At 43.1% G+C, this 17,993-nt stretch overlaps 2 protein-coding genes across 2 annotated transcripts; both read left to right on the forward strand.

The window, feature by feature from the left end:
- Positions 1–340: 340 nt before the first annotated feature.
- On the forward strand, positions 341–2,596 carry KRTAP16-1 (keratin associated protein 16-1). The gene has a single exon (XM_010968024.3). It carries the CDS (start codon positions 408–410, stop codon positions 2,199–2,201), a length of 1,794 nt encoding a protein of 597 aa, XP_010966326.2. The 5' UTR covers positions 341–407; the 3' UTR covers positions 2,202–2,596.
- Positions 2,597–7,345: 4,749 nt separating this feature from the next.
- On the forward strand, positions 7,346–8,076 carry KRTAP29-1 (keratin associated like protein 29-1). Its single transcript, XM_010968042.1, is given in 2 exon segments — positions 7,346–7,559; positions 7,562–8,076. Coding segments are annotated over 2 exon segments (729 nt in total).
- The last annotated feature ends 9,917 nt before the right edge of the window (positions 8,077–17,993 follow it).

Raw genomic sequence — 17,993 nt, forward strand, 5'->3', positions numbered from 1 at the left:
TCATGTGGGCATCCCCTGTGTCCAGCTGAGGGCCTGGTGCAGAGGACTAGAAGATGGTGAAATTATAAGTTCCTTTCTTCCCTTATTCACGATGCTCAGAAACACAGATTGTTCAGCTTGGAGGTGATGATGCTTATTCCAAGAGGACCTGAAGCTTCAAAGATTCCAAATTTAGCAAATCAGTAAACAAACAGCTTCTTTATGGGGATATCAACAACTTCCAGATCAACAAAGCTTGGCTAATAAGATGTTTCTGTGAAGACTGGCCCAAACAGCAATGAGGAAAAGATGCAGGGGCTCAAAACAGCATGTGCCAGGGAGCGGGTATAAAAGTGAGGGCCTCGGAGAGCTGTCTCCATCAGGCAGCAAACTCTCAGCACTCACCAGGGAGCAGAGGCACCTCCACCATGCCTGGAAACTGCTGTTCTAGAAAATGCCCCTCTGTGCCAGCTGTCTCCCTCTGCTCCACTGAGGTGAGCTGTGGAGGGCCTGTTTGCCTGCCCAGTTCTTGCCGGAGCCGGACTTGGCAACTGGTGACTCAAGATAGCTGCAGATCATCCAGCTGTGGCCTGCAGCGCTGTGAGCCCTCCTGTCCCGTAAGCAGCTGTGCCCAGCCTGTGTGCTGCGAGGCCACCATCTGCGAGCCCACCTGTCCCGTGAGCAGCTGTGCCCAGCCTGTGTGCTGCGAGGCCACCATCTGCGAGCCCACCTGTCCCGTGAGCAGCTGTGCCCAGCCTGTGTGCTGCGAGGCCACCATCTGCGAGCCCACCTGTCCCGTGAGCAGCTGTGCCCAGCCTGTGTGCTGCGAGGCCACCATCTGCGAGCCCACCTGTCCCGTGAGCAGCTGTGCCCAGCCTGTGTGCTGCGAGGCCACCATCTGCGAGCCCACCTGTCCCGTGAGCAGCTGTGCCCAGCCTGTGTGCTGCGAGGCCACCATCTGCGAGCCCACCTGTCCCGTGAGCAGCTGTGCCCAGCCTGTGTGCTGCGAGGCCACCATCTGCGAGCCCACCTGTCCCGTGAGCAGCTGTGTCCAGCCTGTGTGCTGCGAGGCCACCATCTGCGAGCCCACCTGTCCCGTGAGCAGCTGTGTCCAGCCTGTGTGCTGCGAGGCCACCATCTGTGAGCCCACCTGTCAGGTGAACAGCTGTGCCCAGCCTGTGTGCTGCGAGGCCCCTTCCTACCAACCAGTCCTCTGTGTGCCCACTACTTGCCAGAGCATCCTCCGCAGACCCAGCTGCTGCCAGCCAGTCATCTGTGAGCACACCTACTGTCCGACTGTCTGCACCAGGCCAAGTTCCTGCCAACCAGTGATCTGTGAGCCTGCTTGCTGTCAGCCAGTGTGCCCCACGCCTAGCTGCTGTTCATCTGTCCGCTCTGTGGCCAATGGCCGCCAGTCTGTCTGCTGTGAGCCACCTTGTGAGCCACATTGTGAGCCACCTTGCTCAGAGCCCATATGCCAGCCAACCACCCGTGTGTCTCTGGTCAGTGAGTCTGTCTGCGTCCGCCCGGTCTGCTGTGTTTCAAGCCCTTGCGAACCACCTTGTGTCTCTAGCACGAGCCAAGAGCCCTCTTACTGCATCTCTAGCCTCTGCCAACCCATCTGCTCCGAGCCCAGCCTCTGCTCACCTAGTGTCTGTGTGCCCCGGCCATGTCAACCCATCGGCTATGTCGTCAAGCGCTGCCAGTCTGTCTGCTGTGAGCCCGTTTCCTGCCCGTCTACCTCCTGCCGACCTCTCTGCTGCCGCCCAGGGTCTTCTGCATCTGTCATCTGCCGGCCAATTTGCTCTCGAACTTTCTACATACCCAGCTCCTGCAAACAACCGTGCACTCCTTCAATTTCCTACCGCCCAATTTGCCGCCCTCTCTTCTCTGGACCCACCACCTACAGGCAGCCGTATGTGACGTCCATCTCCTACCGCCCAGGCTGCTTTCGCCCCTGTTACTCCATCTTGCGCCGCCCGGCCTGCATCACTTCTGTCTCTTACCGTCCCATCTGCACCCACCTGTCTTGTACTGACACCTGCAAACGTGATTGCAAAAAGTCTACTTCCAGCCAACCGGATTGTGCTGACTCAACACCCTGCAAGACAGAGGTCTCAGAGGCCAATCCTTCCCAGCCCACTGAGGACAAGCCCACCAACCCAACCACCTGTGAGGCCGCAACAAGCCAGCCTGCTGCCACCAAGCCTGCTAACTGCTGAAATGGCCTCTGCCCACAAATCCCTGTAGTGCATGCCTCTGGCTACAGAGAAAATATGACTGCCCTCCCCAAAGCTCATTCTGACGTAGAATCTTTTTCTTTCTGCATTATCACTCACCATCTGCTTATGCTTCAAAGAACTCACCAGAAATGTCAGTCTCCTAAGGGTCCAAATGAAGTCCTCCTGGGCACGAGAGGGGGACACCCAGGTTCCTGTCTGCTGCTGCCCATAGGCTGAAAAAGGCTGCTGCGCTACATCATCTCAAGTCTCTCTCCTGGCATCAGATTTTTCTGTCTTCATGCGTGTGCTCCCTCGCTATGTGTGCCCCTCTTCCTTGGGGACCTCTTCCATGAGATCAAGCTATTTACCTGTCCAATAAACATGGCTAAGTTGAAGTGACGCACTGTTCTCACGGCTCTCTTGTTCGTGCCATATTCTCATCAGCTGACCTGTTCCATCTTTGAGAGCAGCTTCATTCATCCACTCATCCACCCAACAAACTTTATTAGATAGCTGTTAGGTGCCAGGGACCATGTCAGATTCTGGGAACGAGAAGACGAAAGTTTTAGGCCCATACTTAGGAGGCTTACTCTCTGATGGGGAGACAGGCAGAGAGATGACCACTATGTTCCACTCATGTGGTGCTAAGTCCTGGGGCAGAGGGCATTTGGAACTCAGCAGGGCATGGGGAGAAACAGGGAAGAATTCTTGGGGGATGTGATGCTGAAGCTGCGTCTTTCAGTACAAGTAGGAATTAACTGGTTGGAAACCAGGAAGGAAGAGCTTTCCAGACAGAGGAAACATGTGCAAATGAATGGGGCTTGTGAGCAAACTGTTCATTAGGCAAATCTTGGGCAGAGGTGTGCTTAGAGGAGTGGTGAGCTCTGAGGTCAGATAAGTAGACAGTGACCTGCCTTTGTCAGGCCTTGTGTGCTAGACAGAGGGGCCTGGTGCAGGGCTGACATGAAGGCATTGAGGGACTATATGCAGGGCAGTGGTTTTGGGATGTCCCTCTTGCCTTGGTGTGGCGAGCTTAATAGAGGAACATGGACTTGGATATAGGGAGACTGAGGAGGCAGCCAATGGCTTTGGGGTCCACAGTGGAATGAAACCAAGTAGGGGGTCATATTTACAATAAGGAATGTAACCTGGATTTATTGTACAAGAGATTTATGTTCCCTTATTCCCTAGAAGACACACTCTTTGTAAACCCCATCCATACCCTCTTACAAGCCTCAAGGACAGAGTCTCTTCAAAGTAGTCACCCCTTGCATTTACTGCACAGACTGAAGGGCTACCCCTTGTCCTCAAGGTGCAGCTTAGGCTATCCTAACCACAAGAGGGGGTAGCCCAGGGATTTTCAATTTTGGCACCACTGACATTCTGGGCTGGATAATTATTTGTTGTGGGGACTGTTCTTTGCGTTGTAGGATATTAAGCAATATCCCTGGCTTCTACCAACTAGAGGCCCCCTGAGGGTGATGGCCTGAAATGTCTCCAGACATTGGCAAACATCTCCTCTGGGGAGGAGAGGCAAAAATCACCCTGTTTGAGAACCATTGGGTTAGACAATGGCAGAGGGAGAAAGTCAAAAGTGAAACTTATCCTACACATTGGTGTTGGAGTTACTTTCTCATTTGGCCATTGGGATTTATTTCCATTTCCTTCCAGAGTCAAGAGATGAGTTGGCAAGGGTTTTAAATCTCTGATCCCAGCACAGACTCAGTATTTCATGTAAATCACAGCAATTCTGTGAAATAAGATTTCTTTTTCCCTATTTTATAGATGAAGAATTTGAAGGATAAATGATCCAAATGCCCATCAACAGAGATGAGAAAATTGTAGTATATTCATTCACACAATAGTTATTACACTGTAGTGAAGACACCTGGACAAAGGCTACATGAAACAAAATGGGTGAACCTTACTACTGTGATATTGATTGATATGAACAAGCCCCAGAGATCACATACATATTTAAAGGTCAAAACCAACACACACATACATACATATACATATGTATGAGTAGACATGTGTATACATATATACAAATATATATATATTCTATATCTGTATCTATCTATTCACAGGGGAATGACAAACACAAAATTCAGCATAATCACAGCCAGTAACACACCAAACCCCAGTACTGTCCAAGTTTGTGTTTTCATGCACCAACATGAAATCACAACAGCTTAATGTGATCACAACTCCTGGTGGTACACCAGATGTCCTTACCATCTTGCACCATGGCAAAATGAAAGTTCTTTCTACTGGGAGGGTTGTTTTTCAGTTTTATTTAGGGATAATTGACAAAATTGTGAGACATTGAAAGCATAGATTGTGATGATTTGATGTATATAATATTGTGAAAAGATTCTTCCCACCTAATTCATCTGCATATCCACCACCTCACATATTTATCTTTTTTGTGTGTGATAACATTCAAGTTCTTTTAGCAAATTTCCATTATATAATACAACGTTATCAACTATAGTCACCACGCTAAACATTAGATCCTCAGTCCTTATTCATCTTAGAGCTGAAAGTTTGTACCCTTTTTACCAGCCTATTGAGTGTTTTCTTTAAGAGGAATAGAGGCAAGTGCAAAATCAGAGAAAAGCGGATGTAAAAATGGATTGCTCTGAAACAATGAAAGTGGTATGTATGGGTATAAGATATAGGCATCTTTGTCAGATTGAAATTTGCATGGTTTCTCAAATAAGTTCATGTTCCCATTTTGACTGACCTATTTGGTGACACCAACAGTACTTCCTCCTGGGAGATGAGAGCTTTGGGATGTAGATGTTTAGGAATAAAACACAGTGCAGGGTTTGCAAGATGCTAAAATGAACAGCAAAGAGATGGGAGGACAAAAGAAGTAATCGATGCTGTGATGTGAAAAGCGATGGCAGAGGAAAGGCATTTTAATGACCAGGGTGAGGATTTTTCAGGCACCACTGTGATCAGAAAAATTTCTCTTCCTTTTAAAATGAACGCAAGGAGAAGGCATTTTGCAACTGGTACTTTGAAAAGTAGTTTCCAGAGTTTCCAGCATTTTCAATGATTGTGAGGCAGACCATAATAATAAAAGTGACCTGAGCAATAGCCATACAATTGATGAACAATCAGTACTTTTTTTTTTTTTTTCCAAATAGCAGTACTGGGGATTGAACCCAGGACCCCATGCATGCTACACATGGATTCTACCACTGAGCTCTTCCCAGCCCATAACACTCAGTACTTTGAACCCTTGGGTAGTGAGCTAACATGTCCAGCAAAGTGAGTTTGTGGCAGAGCCAGAAATCAAGACTAGCCCTACTGGGTCCCAAAGCCATGATCTTTCCATTCCATCATGTACCTCCAGCGTGAAACAGGCCAGGATGTGGACCAGTGTGGGATGCTGAAATTTGCTGGTGATGCAGAGCCGGGACCAGCCCAAAGGAAGAGGGGAAGAATCCACAAAGCCCCTCATGAATCTCTCTTGGAAGAAGTTGATTTAACACAAAAACGACTTTGCAGAGATGTCTTTATATCACTGCTACTTGCTGTGTTTTATATTTATAGAATTCATATGCCACTTACCCCACAGCATGAGTTTAATCTTTCTTTCTTTTCTTTTTTTTATTGAGTTATAGTCATTTTACAAAGCTGTGTTAATCTTTCTTGATGAAACATTTTGCAATTTTAAATTTCCAAATTAAAAAATTGTCTTCAGATATATTGGTAAGTAGAGATAAGTACACATACCAGTTTGATTTAGCTGATGGTTACAGTCACTAGAGTGGGCAGAGGACCCCCAGCAGAGGGCCTGGATTACCTGCCCTTGAGCCAGCGCTGCTGCACAAATGTCAACCTTCAATCATTATGTTAGAGTCTCCCTCCCCACCTCCAAATTTGGGAGGCATAGTAGGTGGTTAAGATCAAAGGTTTTGGGGTTGGCCCAACCTAGGTTTGAATTCTGTTTCTATCCCTTATTACTTGCATAATTTTGGGAACATGATTTAAACTCTCTGAGTTAGTTTTTCTACATCTACCACAATGGTGACAATTGCACCTATGAACTAGGATCACTGCAAAGATTCAATGAAAAAAGGTCAAGGACTTGGTACATAGTAAGTATGCTATAAATGGAAGCTGTTACTAGTGTTATTATTATTGGTGGTACTAGTAAAGTTGAGTTTCAGGAGAGCCAAACAAGAAGGTTCTAGAAAGAGGTTGTTACCAAGTCCAAGCTCGTACTGCTCGATGCATGACAGGCCAATAAATCTAGAGATGATTTGTTGGGGCAAGGAATAGTGATTTACTTTATTCAGAAAGCCAGTAGACCGGGAAGATGGTGGACCAGTGTCCCAAAGAACCACATTGCTTGAGTTAGAATTCAGGCTTGTTTTGTACTAAAAGAGGAGGGAGTAGTCAAACATTTCCTCATTCTGGTCATCCTCCAGTGGGGATGTGCTAATTTCTTTCTTCCTGCAGTCGTTCACAGGTGGGCCTGGTCAGGATGCTTCCCACGAGCTAAATAAAAGTATTTTAGAATTTAACCTTATAGGCAATATCCCTTTAGTGATTAACTTGTAATAGAACACAAAAGGGTTCCTTCCTATGACCAGGTCCCCACTGCAGAGTCCCTTGGGATGCACTACCTGATTTTCTGTGTGCCACCTCTGATATCAGCCTCCCTCAACTGGGTCAGAGCTTCATTTCCTGGCTGAATGGTGCGGTACTGCATTCCTGGCAGAGGAGCAGGCTGTTTCGGCTGGGCTGTAGCCTTCTGATGAGAGGTTAGCATTGGGAAGAGGCCTGCTTCAGAGAGGCCGAGAACAAGCTGTAAAAGAGACAGCTTATCCCAGAGCCGGAGCAGTGGCAAGGTAGCCCAAACTCAGCCATGAAAATGCCTAACTCAACAGATGAGTTTTTAAACTGGGGACATCTCCCAAGCTCCTGAATCCTCCTAATCAGATGTTTGTATGCAAATGTGTGGCAACCATAACAAGGAAAGATGCTCCATCATGCCAACATCCCTAGCGAAGGACTATAAAAGCCCCCACATATCAGATGTCTTTCAAACTCAGGGATACTGAGGTTGGAACCTCCTGGCAAGGTTAGCACCAGCACCATGGTGGATAGCTGTTGTCCTGGAAATGCCACTGCCATTCCAGCGGTGCTCCTGTGAATCTGGCACTGGTCAGTCTCCTTGTCTGGTTAGCTCGGGCGAGCCCTCCTGCTCAGAAACCATCGGCAGTCGGGGAAAGTGCTGTGAAGCCAGCCCCTGCCAACAGAGCTCCTGCCAGGGACCTGTCTACCTGTCTGGGTCATGCCAGGCAGCCTGTGGCCTAACAGTCTGCTGTGACATAGGTCCTGCCATCCATTCTGCTCTGAGGCAACTTTCTGTCCTGCAACACCTTGCCCACCAGCCATCCGTGCAGCTAGTCTATGCCAGCCAACTTGCTGCCAAGCACGTTCATGTCAACTCATTAGTGGTGAAGACCAGCCCCGCCAATCAACTTATTACCAACCTGTCTGCTACGTTTTTAAGTCTTGTCAATCAGTTCCCTGCGTGCCTGTGCCCCACCAGCTGTGTCCTTGTGTTTTCGGTTCTTGCAATCCTGCTTGCTGTTTCTCCTCCCCTTGCCAGACACTTCACTGCCCACCAGTTCCATCCATAACCTTCATCTGCCAGCCAGTGGCTAACCCTTGTTCTGTAAAGAACCCTTGCAAACCAGCTTCCTGCAGCACCATCCCTTCTGGCCAACCAACTTGTGGTGAACCTACTTCCTGCAATCAAAGTGCCTGCAAATCCCCTTCCTGCCAACAAGCTTTCTGTGTGACAGGTTCTGGCAAATCATCCAGTGGAGGTTCCAGTCGCTTCTGAGCCACTGCCCCAAGTCTGCCAGGCCAGCACCTGCTAGCCAACTTCCTGCCAACCCAGCCAGGAGTCCAGCTTCCGTACAGTGACATTTCACTGAGAGAGCACTCTTTACACGTCCTCCGAGGTCTGCCACTGTCTGCAAGTGCATAGCCACCCCATGCTTGCTAACTTTACTCTGAATCTGGCCCCCTCTTCTCTCCAGGTGCTGGTGAAGGAACTTGTCCAGCCACTAAGAGATCCTTCTTAACTGAGGATAACCTTTCAGCAAGCATGGTCCAAGCTAGAGCTTGCGTTTCCTGATGTCATCATTTCATTTCAGAAAAACCTTTTCTCTAGTTTTTCTTTCTTTTGATGCTGCCAAGTCGTTAAGAAGACTCTTTTGCTGCCAACTGCTGATAAAAACGTGACTGGTTAATCATAACAAAGCCTCTCAGAGTGCTTTCATTCCTTTCAATACACCCCTATGTTGATTTCCTTCAGTTCTCATTTGAACACAATGACCTTGGGTCCTCTGAGTCAGTGTGTCTGCATTCCTCTGCAAGGGTAGTTTGTGTCTAGAAATATAGATGCTCAAGCTGGAAGGAAGTGAGGACAAACAATGCCCTGGCTTCCAACCTTTACACTTTACCAAGTGCTCTTTTGAGTTGGGTGGCCTCAGTTCCCCGACAGTGAATAGACTTGGGCAGCCAAAGCCAGAATTGGTCCAGGGAAGCCACAGATGAAAATAAACATGAGGTTTCGACCATGGAGAATAACTAAGGGTTAAGTCACTTAAAATTGGTTTTAATGATCAATTCATCTGATTGGCCAATTTAAATAAAGTTAAAAAGTCTTTAGGAATTTTGGGCAGGTGTTTGCTATGGTTTTGACTTTCAAGAGACAGTTGAAAAAACAATTAGTCTAAGGGAACTTTTGACCGAATTTTGTATTTCCAGGGTGTAATTACTGAATCTAAACATTTTTTGGATTGGTTTTCTTTTGGGGGAAGCTTAGAGAAAGATGTACAGTGTGCGCTTGCAGCAATGGTGCAGAGTCTTTCCTGAAGGGGATCTGGCCCCCCTTTTAATCAAGGGACTTGGGGTCTGCAAACTGATTTAGGTATCTAACCCAAAAAATTCTCACACAGGTCCATAAAGAGACATGTATGAGGATGGTCACTGTGGCATTTCTGTAATGACATGAATTTTAAAGGAAATCTGTTGTCCACCACTAAGAGAACAAGGAGTGGGTAGGTAGGAAGTAGTGATTCCTTCCTTGGGTGTTGTATTAGACTGGTTCTAGACCTATCAGTCTATCTATCTATCTATTTATCTATCTATCTATCTATCTATCTATCTATCTATCTATCTATCTATCTATCTCCATTGAGAGGAATTGGCTCATGTAATTATGGAGGCTGGCAAGTCCAAATCTGTAATGTGGGGCCAAAGTGTGGGCTGACAGGCTGGAGACCCAAGAGAAGGCTGCCTGCTGGAGAATTTGCATCAACAGAATAAAACAGCCGCCTATAGGGAAAGGATGGGGCATCAGGGGAGCAGGAATTACATGAATTGATATAGAACTACATAAAGGAAAAATAAATAAATAAGAGCGATCTTGCAAGGACTGAAGATGATAATGTGCCAATAAAGAATATAACTGATTCAATTTTTTTGCAAATGAAGTCCAAACAGAAAATTAAAAAGAAGAAGAAAAAAATAAAGGGGGGTGGGGGGAGGGACTTTGGTATTGCAAAATTACCATGGATGGAATGTCTTCTAGAAATGACATTTTGATGGATACCACATTTAAATTCCCTCCCCCACACCTTCCATGGAGATTTCTCAGTCATGTCGGAGGAAGGATGAGGCTCTGGGAGGTGGAATGCATCTTACTTCAGTCTTGAATAGAATTTTCAACAATGTTCCTTACATGGTAACTTTAAGGAGGTACATCTCCCTAAATAATTTGCTTAATTCTTAATTCTTGACATACTTGGAACTTCAAATTTCATTTTGCAGTGTTTTTTTTTTTTTTGATCATCTTATTCTTTTTATCTTTTTCTTTTTTATCTCTGTTGTACTGGCACGAGTTTTTCACTGGCCACTTGCCAACAAGCAGACTGCATGTTTTAAACACGTTAAGTGTAAAAGGTGTGTTGGGAAGTCTTGTATCTCCTCCTATGCTTGGCAACAGTTTAAATAACAAAGCACTTAATAACTCTCTTTAGGTTTGCTAGAACTTGTTCATGAAACATCTGAACCTCCTTTTATAAAGAGTGTTTTGCCAAGCCTGAACATGCTTATAACTAAATCTTTATTTATATTTATGTCCCAGGTAGGGAAGCAATTTTAAAAGTACAGGGATATTTTGATTAAAATACAGGCACATCATGTTGTACTGCACTTCGCTTTATCATGCTTGGCAAATTTTGCATTTTTTGTTAACTGAAAGTCTGTGGCAACCCTGTGTGGAGCAAGTCTAATGGTGCCATTTTTCCAACAGCATTTGCTCACTTCATGTCTCTGTGTCACATTCTGGTAATTTTTGTAATATTTCAAACTTTTTCATTATTATTATTTGTTATAGTGATCTGTCACCAGTGATTTTTGATGTTACAATTGTAACTGTTTTTGGATGCCACAAATCATTCCCATATAAGATGGTGAACTTAAGATGTGTGTGTTCTGGCTGCCCCACCCCGTCACCGGCCATTCCCCCATCTCTTTCCTTCCTCTTGGGCTCCCCTATTCCCTGAGACACAATGATATTGATATTATGCTAGTTAATAACCCTACAATGGCCTCTAAGCGTTCAAGTGCAATGGAGAGTCACTAAGTCTCTCATTGTAGGTCAAAAGCTAGAAATGATTAAGTTTACCGAGGAAGGCATGTTAAAAGCTGAGAGAGGTCAAAAGCTGGACCTCTTGCACCAAAAAGTTAGCCAGGATGTGAAAGCAAAGGAAAAGTTCTTGAAGGAGATGAAAAGTGCTACTCCAGTGAACACATGAATGATGAGAAATTGAAATAGCCTTATTGCTGATATGGAGAAAGTTTGAGTGGTCTGGATAGAAGATCAAACCAGCCACAACATTCCCTTAAGCCAAAGCCTAATCTGCAGCAAGGTTCTAACTGTCTTCAATTCTATGAAGGCTGAGAGAGGTGAGGAAGCTGCAGAAGAAAAGCTTGAAGCTAACAGAGATTGGATCATGAGGTTTAAGAAAGAAGCCGTCTCCATAACTTCAGCTGGAAATATTCAAATGGCTAAGGGCCAGAAACTTCTGGAGGCTTCTTTTCTCCCATGCATGGTGCCTGGGCTAGGATGACTTGAAGGCAGGGCTTAGCGGGGACTGTTAACCAGAGTGCCTTGATGTGGCATTTCTGTGTTGCTTGCATTCCTCACGGCATGGCAGCTGGTTTTGGAGAGGGATTACTCCAAGAGGGAGCAGCACATGCTGGGTCTGCAGTAAGGCTGGCAGCACAGTGAACCACTATAGGTGGGCTGGCAGCCGGTGGTCTCAAACCAGGTGGTCCTGCAGCAGGTGGCCGGCAAAGGGAGCAGCACAGGTGGGTCACAGTGTGAGAAGTGGAGGTTGGGCTCCTTTGTAAAGACAAGTTTCCCCAAATGTGAGAATATATTCTTCCCTGATTTTTTTCTTTAATACATTGGTTTTGCAAGTTAGTATTATTGAAAAGGAAATATTCTTTCCTTAATACTATATATGACATTTACTATGACTTTGAAAGATGGCTTGGAAATTGTTGACTAAATGTGATTAAAAAAAAAAAAAAGAAATAGACTGGGTTAAATAGGTGAAGGGAGTCAAAAGGTATGAACTTCCAGTTGTAAAATAGAACCAAGGGGATGTAAGGTACAGCGTGGTGATTATAGTTAATAATACTGTATTGTCTACTTGAAGGTTGCTAAAAGAGTAGATCTGAGAAGTTCTCATAATAACAAAAAAATTTGGTAACCTTGTGTGGTGATGGATGTTAACTAGACTCAGCGTGGTGATCATTTCACATGTATAAATATGGAATCATTATGTTGTGCACCTGAAACTAATATAATGTTGTATGTCAGTTTACTTCAAATAAAAAAAAAATAGACTGGCTGATTCCTCATTTGGCTCTCATCAAGTTGGTTCCATCTTTGTGATGGTGAGGTTCAGGGAATTATCCCGGTAGTGAGTGACTGGAATGGAATGAGGATAAAGCTCATAGCCAGTGAAGAAGTCAAGGAACTGAGAGGTCAAGATGTCAGATGAATTATCCTTATGGAAGGTGAATTCACTAAACATAATGATAGTCTGAAGGATGCAAGAATTACCGTGAGCCACAAATGAATAATGGGAAGTGTCTGGAAACTGATGAAACAGCCAAAAGGAAGGGAAATGGCAGTAAAATCTGATGGTGTGAACTTCAAAGCAACTAAAATTTTTGAAGGAAGAGTGGGAGAGAAAGGCTTTGTTAGTGGCAAAGCCACTTTGAGAAGCAGATTTTTCACTCTGACTTGCCTTGGTCAAAATTCAGGACAATGAAGCCTGGATGATCACTGACTTCACGAAATCTTAAAGGCATAAGGAATCCTGTAACTCAGTTGGCCAAATTACCCACTTATTTACACAGTTCTTCTGTGACATCCATATTACTTTTATCTGAGTCTATGACTGTCTCCAGAGAGCAGGACGCGCCACCTCCTGAGGAAACACTGCTTCTCTGGACAGCTCCAACAGTGAGTTTTCACTCATTTATTGCTCCCTTGATTGGTCTTGTTTCTTGACCCCATAAGACCTCACAAGATACACTGAATCCATCTTCTGCTGACAGATATTTCCATATTTGGAGACACTAGGACATTCCCTCCCACCAAAGATCTTCTTTTCTCTTGGATAATTGTCACCAGATACCTCCATTCTTCATTATGTGACTTGAATTCCAGTTCCACCTCGAGGATAGTTGCACTCCTCAAAGCACCTTCCAGTTATTCACTATTCCTTTAAAGGGGACATCACCAGAGCTTAACTCAAGATCTAGCTGTTTTTTTTTTTTTTAAAAACAATCTAGTATGTGAAGTAGTCATCCTCCTCTTTTATTTCCCCTGGGTCATGTCTGCTTGATGATATAATTAATTACTATCCTTTAAGTTAGATATCTCAGCCACACCAGGAAATTTGCTGGAATTCAAATGACTAAGTCCCTGTTTAGTGAAGCAGCATCTATCTTCCTCAAATGGTCACCTTGTCCCTGTGTGGACATTCTCTGTTCCTGTCTTTGTATGCCTGTTGCTAGGTTCATATACCTACTCAGTCATACTGATATTCTTATTGTCATTGTATGGAAAAGGGAGTTCTTTGGGTTCAGATTTAACATCAACTTCAGATACATGACTCTTTGATTTGAATCTCAGTTAGTCATAGTTTCCTAACTAGCAAACTCTGATGCTTTGAGTATTTGCAGAAAAGCCTACCCAGTGGATCTGTCCAACTACCCCTCTAGTATATCTCCTGTCCAGGGTCTCAGCTTGAATTTGGGGTCAAGTGTTTGTTATTAATGGGTGACGTGAGATGCTGTCATTGGAAAGGAGACATGTCTTGGCAATTGTCACTGAATTCAGTCTATATTTCTGTACTTTCTTCATAAGATACTTTGAGAATCCTTTTCAATTGTCCTGCTGAAATTCAGATTCACTTGCTACTGAATTTCATTGATCACCTAATCTGACAAAGATAAAAAGTTAAATTATTTGGCATGACTTGGTCTAAGTGGTCCCATGTTCTTTTCCTCAGGGTTCACAAAATGTCTTTTGAACAGCCCATTCTACAATTTGCAGAAGTTTAAAAAGGCAATGGCACTTGCTTGTCTCAAAACATTCAGCATCTCTTGTTCTAAGATTCCTCAAAATCAATGTTTGGAAACACTGCTTTGGGAAAGATCCCGAGTGTTCTCCTCACATGCTGCAAGTAATAAATCCTTCTTTCTCCCTGAAAAAAAAAATGTGGTCCACTTCTAGTCTCTGAGTGCTCTGGAACACAGCATACAGTGATGTGAATTTATTTTGAGAATCTTGGCATTTGTAAAATCTATTAGTGCTTGTAAATGTTTAGTTATTTTTCCAATTTGATTATTCCCCATTGTCTGAAAAGACAGACACAAAATTTAGAATTTCTCTAGCACAACCCTCACATTCTTTGTACTAAATTCCACAGGGAGATCTCAGATCTTATCTCATTCCAGGTCTCAGCATGAACTAAGGAGAGCAAACCCCTTTTACAAGCCTGGATTTTCATTGCCAGATGCTGATATGTTGACAGCTCATGGATCATGAGTTGGGCGAGGAGCGGTTGCAAATGCATTAAGCAAAAAATTTTTTCAAGCCCACACTGAGGAGCTGACTTCATATTAAACTTCTTGGTGCTGTTTTGAAATAAGGTATGATTTCCTCATTCAAATCAAAAGGAGTTAAACTCTCTTTTCTTTCTCTCTCCTCTCTCTTTCTCATTGTTACAGGTTTTCCCATCTGGTTCAGAAGGACACATTACACTCTTCATTTTTCTTTTATTATAAAAATAGCTGATGCCTGATGTAGAAAACAATGCATAAAAAAAACTTGGAAAGACCTGGTCCATCAAAACTACCCCCGAATCCCACTTCCCTGGGGCAAATTATTGCTTTCTGTTTATTATGCCCTAATCTTGGGTTTCTCTTTCCCTGCACAGATAACTGGTTGTCTTCCCTATTTGAAAGATGGAAGAAAAATAAAAAGGAGCATCGATTTCTATATCTCAAGCACACACACAAGATTATCCACTCAAAGTAACACTTTTGTCCTGTGTGGCAGCATCCTTACTTTGCTTACGATCATTTTATAAACAACACATCTTCCTATGTGTTTTCTATTTTCTATTTTTTTCCTTTGTGAGCATCTGGAGCTTCCTTCATTTTTCTCATGGGTGTGTACCATCCCTGTTTAATGACCAGTTCATGAACCTTTCTGTGTAATTAAACACACTTTCTAATGTAATTAAGTACTGTACTCTAAATTAGCCCCCACCAGGAAATTTGCCAGGATTTGAATGTGGTGGCATCTGTCCTCCTGTAAGGAACAACTTCTGTTACTCCTCAGATATTCAACTGCAGATTATCCATTATTTTTGATCTACAAAAATGAAAATTTCATATGGTTCAAACTAACATATTCCCTACTTGGCCTTTTTCAGTCAGATCCTAATACACAGCTCCTTATAACTCGGGTACCTTTATACACTGGGAAGTATTTTAAAGGCATTAAGACAATCATCACACATAGGAAAACATTTTTTTAAAAAAATTAAGACAGTTTAAGCCATTCTTTCTGTCAGTGTCTTTTGGAATGAAATCTTGCCTGTCATTTTTCTGATTCTTTTGAAATCTATTCAACAACTAGGCATGTTAGACTGTCCTGAGAAATTCCATTCCTGAAGAACAAAAGCTATTTTATTATTTATCTTCTCTTCATAATCCTAAGTGTGAGACTGGCATAGTGGGTTTTGATAAAGAAGGTTAGGGGCAAAAGAATTAGTGTGATGACTGAAACAACCTCATAAAGGTCAATTTTGAAACTAAAGATCTACAGGGAGTCATCCCAGCGGCTATAAATAAGGGAAGTAGAATGGAAGGCAGTGTCTGAGACATACAAATGGCTCAAAAGATACAGATAAAGAGCCTCTGAGTCCCAAACATAACATGCGGCATTTTCCCATCTGTGTGATGTATGACGTTCAGTGTTATTTTTGTTGATCTCATGGATTTGCCCGTATAAGTGGGTTCATCTTATAACAACAGTTCCCATAACATCAGGAAGAAAATTTCCTCTTATAATCCACTTTCTCAGAAACTTCTGGGCAATGCTCTGTACCTTGCTGGTGCTGGAGAAATATTTGATGATAATGATTTTATGATGTCTAGTCCAGAGCTCTTACAAACAAAATCAGAGAATTTCTCCTTAGGTGGGCCCCTTACTTAGACTCTAAGGCAGCTCAGTGTGGGGGCCATAATCCTAGCTCCATGTCTTCAAATTTGGCCTCTTGCAAGCCAGACTGAAAATGCTACATATTGTATGATTTCAACAACATGACATTCTGGAAAGCCAAAGCTGTAGGATTAGTATAAAGATAAGTGGTTGCCAGGGGTTTAGGGGGAGGGGGAGAGGGATGAACAGGTGGCACACAGAGGATTTTACGATGGTGAAACTATTCTCTATATCTTAATGGAAACACAATGATTCACTCATAATAGAACTGTACAACACAAAAAGTAAACCCTCATGTAAACTATGCACTTTAGTTAATAATAATGCATCAGTATTGGTTCAGAGTTTGTAACAAACGTTCCACACTAATGCAAGGTGTTAATAACCTGGGGAACTTTGTGGGGTTGGGGTAGAGGGGGCATATGGAAACTCACTACTTGCTGTGCAATTTTTCTGTAAAATTATTCATATTCTAAAAAGTAAATTCAATAAAAAAAATAAGCTACCTGATTTGTGAAATATAAAATGTCTTAAATATTCTTAAAAGTATTCTTTCATGTATTTGATAACTTTAGTGTTTATATGTATCTTTAAAATAATTATAAGAAAATTTTAGTTAAAAAATTTGGCTTCTTGCCTTTGTGGTGCGGGAATAGATGTAAAAGAATTTTGTAAAATATGAAATAGCTACTAAATCTAAGGGCTAATGAAAACGTTGTCCACCTCTAGTCTCACACTGTACACATAGTCTAGGTCACTAGAAGACATGGGAGATGAGTAGAGTTTATTAGGTGAATGCCTTGGTTGCAAAGAACACAATTCAAATGACCATTATGGGAGGAAAACACATTACAAGCCTGATGAAGAAGGGTGAAAGACAGACATTTTTAGAGGTGGAAAAATTAACCAATTATTTAGATAATCGGCAGGGGTGGATGATGGGGATGGAGAATCTTAAGCCTCTCCAATTTCTTTCTTTCTTTTTTTTTTTCAGTGAAGGCAGATTATAAGATATTTTTTTAAAACATTTTTTATTGATTTATAATCATTTTACAATGTTGTGTCAAATTCCAGTGTTCAGCACAATTTTTCAGTTATTCATGGACATATACACACTCATTGTCACATTTTTTTTCTCTGTGAGTTATCATAACATTTTGTGTATATTTCCCTGTGCTATACAGTGTAGTCTATTCTACAATTTTGAAATCCCAGTCTATCCCTTCCCACCCTCCACCCCCCTGGTAACCACAAGTCTGTATTCTCTGTCTGTGAGTCTATTTCTGTCCTTTATTTATGCTTTGTTTTTGTTTGTTTGTTTGTTTTTGTTTTTGTTTTTTAGATTCCACATATGAGCGATCTCATATGGTATTTTTCTTTCTCTTTCTGGCTTACTTCACTTAGAATGACATTCTCCAGGAGCATCCATGTTGCTGCAAATGGCATTATGTTGTCGGTTTTTATGGCTGAGTAGTATTCCATTGTATAAATATACCACGTCTTCTTTATCCAGTCACCTGTTGATGGACATTTAGGCTGTTTCCATGTTTTGGCTATTGTAAATAGTGCTGCTATGAACATTGGGGTGCAGGTGTCATCCTGAAGTAGATTTCCTTCTGGATACAAGCCCAGGAGTGGGATTCCTGGGTCATATGGTAAGTCTATTCCTAGTCTTTTGAGGAATCTCCACACTGTTTTCCATAGTGGCTGCACCAAACTGCATTCCCACCAGCAGTGTAGGAGGGTTCCCCTTTCTCCACAGCCTCTCCAGCATTTGTCATTTGTGGATTTTTGAATGACGGCCATTCTGACTGGTGTGAGGTGATACCTCATTGTAGTTTTGATTTGCATTTCTCTGACAATTAGTGATATTGAGCATTTTTTTCATGTGCTTTTTGATCATTTGTATGTCTTCCTTGGAGAATTGCTTG

This window comes from Camelus bactrianus, chromosome 16, assembly GCF_048773025.1.
Source record: "Camelus bactrianus isolate YW-2024 breed Bactrian camel chromosome 16, ASM4877302v1, whole genome shotgun sequence".
In the NCBI taxonomy this organism is placed as follows: domain Eukaryota; kingdom Metazoa; phylum Chordata; class Mammalia; order Artiodactyla; family Camelidae; genus Camelus; species Camelus bactrianus.